Source organism: Triticum urartu, chromosome 5A (assembly GCF_056163025.1).
Source record: "Triticum urartu cultivar PI428250 chromosome 5A, HENAU_Tu73, whole genome shotgun sequence".
In the NCBI taxonomy this organism is placed as follows: domain Eukaryota; kingdom Viridiplantae; phylum Streptophyta; class Magnoliopsida; order Poales; family Poaceae; genus Triticum; species Triticum urartu.
Window position 1 is genome coordinate 209,833,293 of NC_141877.1, and position 10,275 is coordinate 209,843,567.

A 10,275-nucleotide genomic window follows, 5' to 3' on the forward strand; every position below is an offset into this window, starting at 1 on the left:
CAACAAATAAGCATCTTGTGACATAAGAAATCAAATTCGTTGCAACAACAAAAAGAAATGCTGACAATTATTTTCTTTGGGCAAGCAATCACATCTCTGGTGAAGTAAAAGATGACAAGTACTACCTCCATAAAGAAATATAAGAGTGTTTAGATTACTAAGTAGTGATCTAAACGCTCTTATATTTCTTTACGGAGTGAGCATCACCTAGAGTAATCGGCTCATCAAGTTAACTGCAGCCAACTAAGCAGCAATCATCATAAAAAAGCAGGGACGATTCAAAGTTCAAACCAACGGTCCCTAGAAAGATATCACAAGTTTGCATTACCTCATAGCAAGGTGCCCCATCTGGCAACAATCAATCAATACCGATAGCACAAGTTCGCATTACCTCATACCTGGACCTACATGAACTATAGACCCATCGCCCATTCAGCGGTAAACCAATAACTGTTTTGGGTATGCTGTAGCAGATAGGGGCAGCACAAAATACAAACCAGATTGATAGTTTGCAATCCTAGCCAGTGAAACAACCCCTGCGCAAGTAGATTCCACCAAACGACATCATCTGCTTTGTGAAGGGTAGCGGGAACAATGCCGACATCCAAAGATAAATACTCTATTGATCGACATGAATCATGTTTGTACCACCAAATCATGATATCCAAGTCAGAATGCAGCCTCAAACGGTTCACTTGTTACGCTGAACGCATCCATTCTCGGTTAGGTACTCCACAAATTCATCAATTAGGTAGGGCCAAGCACCTTCTTCGTCATAGTTGGATAACTGTGGATCAATTGTCTGCAATAACACAACAGTGAAATTGGTTAAGTTCACAATTATGAGCTCTTTCTACATGCAAGTCATAGTAAGAGCCATCTTAGTCCCTTCCGGACATCCAACAAAAAATTGACACCTAGTTTAACAAGATACACGATTAGTGAAGAACTGAAAAGATAACAGATTATTGACGAATCACTGAAGGCGACAGATCACAAACTACCTAGAGACTACAACCTAGGCACACCAGTTAACCTGTCTCATTTGCCCAAGCAAAGTTTATTTGTCATGCTGATTAAGTGGGCATACAAGTCCCGCAAAATCTGGGCATTCATATCTATATACCTAACATTAAAGGGAGGAATGTTTCTACCCATCCATCATCAGAATTGCTCTGAACTTTTTAAAAATTACCTCTCAATGTCACCCGTAAGCGGGAAAAAGCGGTTCAGAGCAACATTCCTACGTTTTGTCAGCAGCTTGCAGGCCCAACGGCAACAAGGCCCGACAAAAGGGCACGCACTTATCGCTTCACACCTTGATCCCAACTCCCCTCTCTCTCCCCCGTGGACCACATGAGCGGTGTGGTCCTAACCCTGTCGTCACCCCTGGCTCCACACTACGCCGGTAAGAAAGGGAGCTCGGGAAGAGGCGCATGAGCAGCGACATCTCACCACAAATGCGCCCAGTTGGACAGAACAGGGACGAGCAGGGTAGCGAGGTCTTCGTTGTCAATAGTTGTGCGGCGAATCTACCACGGCAAAGTTCTGCTTGAGGCGAGGAAGAACAGGGCGGCCGCAATTTACTGCATCTTCAATCAATTCCTTCCATAGGAACACTCCTTGGGATCCGCCAACACAATCCCGTCGCTGAAATTGGAGCTTCGGTCGACATATGGATCTGCATTGGCGCGCCGATAGCGTAGGTAGAGGAAGCCGATAGGTAGGAGAAATGTTGCCGTGGGCAAGCTAGATATGGACACGAACGCCGGCTCCTTCGTCGCCGTCCAACGGCTTGCTCCGACTGCGTGGCCAGCTTGCATCACTCGTCCTGAGGTTAGCTGATTTCTGATCCAGTTGTCTCTTGCCAATTCTTGTTCTTTGTAACGGATGCTTACGCTTCATGTGTTAGTGTGCGCTCATGCAATGGAGGTTGTGACCAGGTCGGCGGTGTGGATCAGGAGGGGCTCTCCTGCGTCTATGTGCAGAGTAGGGACAACAATGCCTGCCTTTCTTTCGATTTTACGCATGTTCAGGTAAATATATCTTTATGTTTATTCATTTGATCCCCAGGTTTACTTCTGTGAGGTTAATGTTGTTCTAGAATTTGGAGGATGATCACGAGCTTTGAAACTTTTTGTTTATTGCTGACCCACATCCAGTCCAACTAATTGGCTTTATGCAGTTTTCCTCGTTATGTGGGTTTCTTGCGTTTACCACAGGATATTGAAGTTCTCCCTTTTTGCCTTTACCTAGAGTAAGAGTGCCTACTGAGATTACAGAACCAGATAGAAATTCAGTGTGATAGTTCAAAGTTCAAAGAGTACTTGCTTTTGCTTGAAACTGCTACCGAACTGTTCGCACATGCATCGTGGTTGAGTACTTGATATTCCATATTTGTTCTGTTCTGGAGTGGGTGTGTGGTGCTTACAATTTTGATCTGCATAGCCATAAATATGTAGTGTATTGATAGCTTCAGATGGCATTTAGCATGCTACTAGGATTCCTCAAACAAGCATCAAAATGTACCTGCTCTACCTGAACTGCCACCCTAGATAATCATCAATAACAGTAGAATCTTACGCAAAGTTTTTATTGCCAAACGTATTCCTTGTTCATTGTGCTGCTTAGAAGAGATGAATGCCAAAAAGTAATGTGAACTTACTGTTAGTTCACAAGGTTACTTGGCGTGCAGAAGTAGATGTATTTAAGTTTATTATTTTCATGTGAGCGGAGAGTGTAGTACGCATTTGGATGAAGACTGATATTGCGTTGGGCTCTGGCGTACCTTTTTTTTTTCCTGTCTTATGAACTGAAAGGCATGCTATATATCAGTCCTGCCTGTATACTGTTTTGCTACATAGGTTGGGGCTAGATGAAATGGTAGAAGAAGCTTAACTAAGCAGGTGATTTGCAGGGTAACTACAAACATGGAGATCCCAGGAAAATGGGGGAAAGAAATTTAAAGAGTTTCTTGAGGAGCGTAAGGTGTATTCTATCAAGACATTCTTGGTTGCTCCTAGAAACCTGCCTGCAACCCATTTCCTGCCAAGTATATGAAAAAGTCGATAATGCTGATGTGTATGAGGGCACTGGTGTTGGACCACTGGAATATGTATATCCCGTTGCAAAGCACGGGCATATGTACGAGTGTAATGACAAAAGCGAGGATGAAAGATTTACCTTGACAAATTCCAACAGCTGAGACCATGTGTCCCTAGAGATGGCTTTGTTATGCCTGACCTGAAATTTTAAGAATAAAAGTTGCAGCAAAATAGTACCATCTTACAACAATAACATAATGGAACAGCTCAATGATCAGAAAACGGGATTAGATAGAAATGCCATTTAAGGCACACCTGTAGAAACTGACACCAGTGATCAATTAAGGGCCAATGCCTTTCAGCAAACAGCAACCTCCACATTCCAATAGCTGTCTCCAGTGGAAGGGATTTCTGACCCTGTAAAATCAAGGGAATGTTGTAGGTAAGTTTCATAGATAACACCGGTTGAAAAGCAGATGTGCCAATAAAGACAATGACAATTGAAAATATTGGAACAAATAGTTTGCTCTCAAGAATAACCTTTTCCCTAGCCCAAGCAAACGCAAAGTTGTATATCTCACGGAACTTATCTGGAAAACGAAAGAATAACAGATAGGTTAAAACTTAGAAGATAGAAGCAATTTTCAATATATTTTTTGATAGGCAGTCCAATTTACGTGCAAACTGGAATTGGATAGTGGCTAAACTAGGTAGTCATGTACAAATATCCAGTTTCACACAAAAAAGGAAACTTACTATCGTCCTTTATCTCAGCTCGCAGTGATGGAAGTTTCTCACGGAGCTTCTCAATTGAATCTACCCTAAAAATAATGAAATGGTATAATTAGAACAGAGAAGTGTCGCAAAAATATGTACTGGGAAATACTATCCATTGAGACAATGACATGTTGTGATGCATTGTATTCGAATAATATTTTCAAGTTTGGTGATTTTGCAATGGTAGCATGGCACCAAGAAATATTACCCTAAAAATTACATGTGTAATTGGCAAGGGCCTTGATTAGTTGCATACTGAACTACCATGACTACAAATAGCACTCACCCAATTGACTGCAGACCATCAATGAATTCCTGGCGAGTAAATTCACACATTGTGGCAGCTTTCATGTGCCATGATATGACAAGCTGTTAACAGCATAAATAGATGGTTAATAACAATGATGATCACAGATCGCAGTATTCACTTAAATACAATGAAAAGGCAGGTCGCTGCAAATTAGAGAAAAGAACATGTGTGTATTTCAAATATCAAATACATAATGAATTAACTTCAGAGGATGGCAGCTGCAGGAGCACGTGCCGCAAAAAACAGTGAACTAGTTTCCACTCAAACAGTAAGTGAACACAGCTGGTTAGTACAGAAGAACTGAAACACATACCATGACAACATCCTGAGGATCCACCTGGAAAACAAACAAATAGCAACTGCGGTTAGAGATTTGTAGGGCCAATATGATGTTGCTAACATACAGAGCAAAAGGTATACACCACTAGGACCATCTATCCTAAGACAACACAAAATATACAATGAAGCAGAAAAATAACAGCAATATTTAGTTTTGATCCCCACAGAGTGAAGATTCCCCTACACACCATGGAAATGGACAGTAGAAAAATAACAGCACCTCTTAGTTCTGAGTCTGGTCACTTGCACAGACAACCACAATATGTAATCCAACAGACAAACACATAAAGAGGGAAGCTAAATTTGCTAATATCTGATCTAGAAACCATTGCAATATCACAAGTAAACAGCATCCTGCTAACCAATAATATTCAAAGTTTCCTAACCAGTCAGACAAATTACAATACTTGGAACAGAATATAATAGCTGCAGCTAATGTCATATAAGAATTATATGGTTGATTGCTACTAAGTGTGGACTAGATATGCCCAGATGTAGGTGCAAACTGAAAGATAAAAAGCTAGTCCTTACCAACAGGTCGTTGCACAGTTGAGATGTGCCTTCCACCATGATCATATCAGCGTCACATTCTGGAAAGAAAACAAGATACAACACCAATTAAGAAGTAAACAACTTACAGCAGGACAAGAGAGAACATGCTTCCATTGAGTAGAGAAGCAAAAAGAAAGGGGGATGGGATAAATCAAAACCATATGAACAAAAGCTAGAGTCAGAAGTCAAAACTCAATTCTCAAAACTTAAAAGGTTGGTAAATGACATGAAAATTATACCTTTGTATCTGCTGTAAAGATCTTCAAGATGTCGAGAATTGGTCACAGAAATCTGTGGCTGGCTGTAGAAATAATCAAAAGACCCTTCTAAGTGCCAATCACTAGCTTTCAGTGCCTGAAGGGCGACCTTCTCGCTGCATCATCAGATAACAGAATCAATTGCTATTCTAAGGACAAGAAACGCCAAATAAAACTGCGACAACTGAACTCCTTGGTCCTTAATAAAAACAAGTGAGTAGAAGAGTTTGGTAAGCTCATAAGTATTTATTTTATGTAAGCATCCAAATATAAATTAATAGATGCTGTTTTAAGCATTTAGAGGAACCATTTAGTTTCATATTCCTGGGCAGTAACTTGGTGTGAACTATGCACTTGAAGAATCACAGTGCTGAATTCTTTGAATCGGAGTCTAAACAATGATTGGATTCATCTAGGCCCTAGCTCCAAGCAGATCCAAGACTGACAAGTTTTACTTCTTCAGGATTCAGTCCATCTCATTTCTTATTTCTACAATGTAAAAACGGGGTTTGCCTATTACAAAAATAACAACTTAACAGCATAACTGTAATGGATTGATGTTCTCATCATGATCATCTGCAACAACAAGATGACAAACTTTTTTTCAGAAGTTAAACTCCACTGATAATAAGATTTACTCCCTCCTTTTCTAAATATAAGTCTTTTTAGAGATTTCAATACGGACTACATATGGATGTATATAGACATATTTTAGAGTGTAGATTCACTCATTTTGCTCCGTATGTAGTCCATATTGGAATCTCTAGAAAGACTCATATTTAGAAACGGGGGGAATATATGGTAAGGCATCACACAACATCACAATTTGCTGGGAGCACAAAATAGAGCATCAGATTAAGACACAGGTACTAAATTCAACCTTAGACCAAGAGCAGCAATTACTCGCTCCGTTCCTAAATATAAGACTTTTTAGAGATTTTAATATGGACTACATATGGAGCAAAATGAGTGAATCTACACTCTAAAATATGTCTATATACATCTGTACGTAGTCCGTATTGAAATCTCTAAAAAGGCTTCTATTTAGAAACGGAGGGAGTACATCATAAATTTGCTTCGCAGTACAAATATTGAAATTAATGTATCATACCACATACTCCCTCCGTTCCTAAATATTTGTCTTTTTAGAGATTTCAAATGGACTATCAAATACGGATGTATATAGACATATTTTAGAGTGTAGATTCACTCATTTTGCTCCGTATGTAGTCACTTGTTGAAATCTCTAGAAAGACAAATATTTAGGAACGGAGGGAGTAGTTCTTAGAAAGTTACTACTCCCTCCGTTCCGAATTACTTGTCGCAGATATGGATGTATCTAGATGTATTTTAGTTCTAGATACATCCATTTGTGCGACGAGTAATTTGAAACGGAGGGAGTAACTAATTTTGCAACTAAGTAACACATCAACATTATTGCTTAACAAAGTAGTATAAATAATATGGAAAAGGACTTATAATAGCTAAACTAACAAATCACCACCAAATTACAGTCCCGAGAGTCTACGTAATAGAGATAAATATACTCGAATCTCACCTTGCACCAGTTATGGCCATGAACTGTTGCACCTTGTCGCGGCTTCCTCTCCCCAGCTTATGCTGCAACAGATAGAAAAATAAATGAGTCAAACAAAATCCCACAGCCTAGATTGCACAGATAGCCTTTTATTGGATGGTATACTGTAATCCCATGAGCTTGAGGAAAGGAAAGCTTAGTGCCATAGGGATTAGGGATTCAGCAGTTTTTAACAGCGGAAATGCTATATCAAATATATGTGATGTAATATCTGTTTTAAAATGTTTATGCTACACTGGTACGACATAAGCTTGAAACATGAAAATGGCACCTCAAATATGATCCTCGGCACTAATAAATGGAAAATCTAGAGTTCAAAAACATGCTCACGGTCTCAATCTATATAATCCACCAACTTTATCCAAACCACACATGAAAAACCTAGAATTCAAAAGAGGATCTTACTCCAAGTTTGGCCTAGATATAGATTCCTTTGCTGCCCAAATCAGGCGGCCACGGTTTACACGGCAGGAAAATATGTATGTAAAGGGGAGGCAAAGGAGCTTACCATGGTCCCCGCGTAGATCTCCCGACGCCCGAGAGGGAGATCAAGGAGGATGGGATTGCCGTCGATCTGGTCGCCGGGAAATGATGGGCGGCAGCCGATAGCCGGGGCGTCGACGGAGAGGGTCGCCGGGAGACGCGACAGCGAGAGGGAGCAGGAGGCGTCGGCCCGAGGCCAGGTTCTAGGTCAAGTAAGGAGGAGGGGGTGGGTGGGTGTCATCTGCTCGCCGAATTATAATTAGTAAAATTTAGATTTAGATATATTATAACTGAGTCATTTAGATATGGCAACCGTGTGCCAGATTGCAAAACTGCCACACGTCTCTCGATCTCCTTCCTCCGCACGTCCTCCCCGACCTCCCTCTCGATTTCTTTCCTTTCCTGCACGCCTCACGATCTCCTTCCTTTCCCGCGGGCACACCCGCTCGTGACTTCCTAATTTTCGGGCAAAAATAATGCTTGAATTAGGATTTGATCTCTGGTCTACAGGTAATCAACAAAGGGAAGTAACCACCTCATCTATGACACTAATTGTTGAACAAGCTAAGGGGAATACTGTTTTTGACATGTTTTTGCCTTTAATATGTTAGCACTGAATTTTTTTGTTTCAAGCACCGTGGTAACTTTGATCATTGGGAATAAATTTGTTGAACCTGCCCCCCAGTAATTTCTGTAAATGGCACGATAACATTCACGCTATAGACCTGATAATTTAGATACAAACATCGTGGTAACTTTAACCATTGGGGAAGATAAATGTGAAAAGATACCCGATAATTTATGTGTAAATAGATGGTAATATACACAACGCACATCTGATAACTGAGGTAGAAACACCATGGTAACCTTGACCGTAGGGATTGTTTATTGAAAAGATACTCCGATATCTTCTGTGTAAATAGCACGGTAGTATACCTCCCTCCCCTGGCATTTTTATGTGTAAATAACATGAAAATATATGCACTGTGGTAACTAAACACCATGATAAGTTTCTGACCCGTGGGGGAGAATTTGCTGAAACATACCCCTGATAAATTTTATGTAAATAATATGATATTTTAAGCACTACGGGCTTGATAAGTTACCTAGAATCACCATGATAACTTTTTCTCCCAGGAAAAAGTTGTTCAAAACATCCCCAATAATTTTCGTGTAAATAACATGATAATATAAGCACCGCATAACCGATAACTTGCAATATAAATATGATGGTAACTTTTTTTACCAAAGGAAAATAAGTTGTTAAAGACATACACTCGCCTCGCGCGTGGGCCTCTTGAATGAACACAACACATGGCGTGCCACGAGAAAGTGACATAATGTTTAGTGTCATGAGGGGCACACATGCTATAGGCGTGATAAGTTACGCAAAAACATCGTGGTAATTTTTAACCGATGGAAAATGCTACCGAAACACGCCCAGGTTTTTAGGTGCAAGTATCATGATAATATACGAACTGTAGACCCAGTAACTCATGTACAATCCCCCATGGTAACTTTGACCAGGGGGAGGTTGATGTACATATACCCTGATAACTTATGTGTAAGTACCACGGTATTTTACACATCGAAAACCTTCTAACTTGTGTATAAAATACATTGGTGACTTTGAAGGGGTGTAGTTGTTGAAGCATAGTACCTGGTACGTTTTATGTAAATAGTATGGTAAGTTACGCAACACAGGCCTGATAACTTGCATACGAGTATCATGGTAACTTTGTCCTGAGGAGAAATCATGTGGTAGACGTGAAGAAGTGACCGTTTTCCCGGGGGTGGACGCGCGAGAAACATGTTTCTCGGGCGAGCCTCCGGGGTCATTTGGGAGGAGGCGAGATCAAAAACGAGGGATCGTGTGGTACTTTAAAATGAAAAAAGTAAAGGTGTGGCAGTTTTGCTTATATGGCACACGTGTGCCAAATATCACAGTCCTTTAGATATATATTTAGATACATTATAACTAAGCATCTTTCCTGCCCTCTCAGGGTATTAACATTTGTAGCCGTCCGATCTTCACTTTCAGTCGTTTCTGGCCATCAGATTAGCCCTTAATCCCATGTCTGGCCGCTACTCTCATGACAATTTTGAGCGTCTGGTGTTAAATTGGGCCCAATGGGCTTTCGGCTGTACCACTCCCCGTCTGGTGTTAAACCGCTGCGTCGCAACCCTTAAAAACCGATCCGTCGCTCCTCCGTCCTTTCGTGAGCAAACCCTCGTGTGACGGCGCCCATCCCGCATCCTTGACCTCAGGCAGCGGAGCCAACCGTGATCTGCCAGTTGGCCTTGTGGTGGCGCCTCTAGAACCAGCGTTCCTAGGAGAGCTGCCATCAGAGGGCGCCGCTCCTTCAACCTTTCACCTTCCCTTGAGATGTTTCCTTTCCTACAGTTCGTCCCTTTGTCTTATGCGGGGTCTCGCGTCCTGATCCATTGGTCTCAATCGATCGCTTCTCCTCTCCCTTCCTGTAATGCAGGTGGGTGTTGTTGTTTGTTGGGGATGCGCGGCGATCAGTCATGCCGGTTGACGTTGATAGTGTGCTTACATCTGGTGACACTTCTTCTTAGATCAATCAGTAAGTTCTCCTTAGAAACAATATGTTTGTTTTTCATTATGTACTGCTGCCTCTGTTGAAAAAGGCAGTGCCTAGGAGACGCTTAGGCACGCCTAGGCGCTAGGCAATGGCCAAACGCCTCGCCTAGGGCATAAATGGAGGTCTAGGCAGGGCAAGCAAGGAATTGCCTACGCAAGTAAGAAATCATGCCACATACTGCACTGATATGCCAAACGGGTTATATTTCAATGGCAGTAAACGGTAATTAACTTATTTATATGCCCTAAACTAATATCAACACCCATATAATAATCACAAATACACTACGAGTAAAAATTATATTACCGCC

General features: G+C 41.2%; 1 protein-coding gene across 2 annotated transcripts; it reads right to left on the minus strand.

Moving 5' to 3' along the window:
• Window positions 1–301: 301 nt before the first annotated feature.
• On the minus strand, window positions 302–7,623 carry LOC125508474 (defective in cullin neddylation protein). 2 transcript variants are annotated; one of them, XM_048673193.2, is made up of 11 exons: window positions 7,385–7,622; window positions 6,838–6,899; window positions 5,262–5,395; window positions 5,002–5,060; window positions 4,445–4,468; window positions 4,108–4,190; window positions 3,801–3,865; window positions 3,585–3,634; window positions 3,360–3,461; window positions 3,184–3,243; window positions 302–802 (listed from the first exon to the last, which is right to left on the minus strand). In XM_048673193.2, the coding sequence occupies exons 1-11, from the start codon at window positions 7,385–7,387 to the stop codon at window positions 692–694; spliced, it is 753 nt and encodes a 250-aa protein (XP_048529150.1). In that variant the 5' UTR covers window positions 7,388–7,622; the 3' UTR covers window positions 302–691. The 2 variants fall into 2 exon arrangements, with proteins under 2 accessions (XP_048529150.1, XP_087381910.1); XM_087525784.1 differs by having other exon boundaries at window positions 3,360–3,634; window positions 7,385–7,623.
• Between the last annotated feature and the right edge of the window lie 2,652 nt (window positions 7,624–10,275).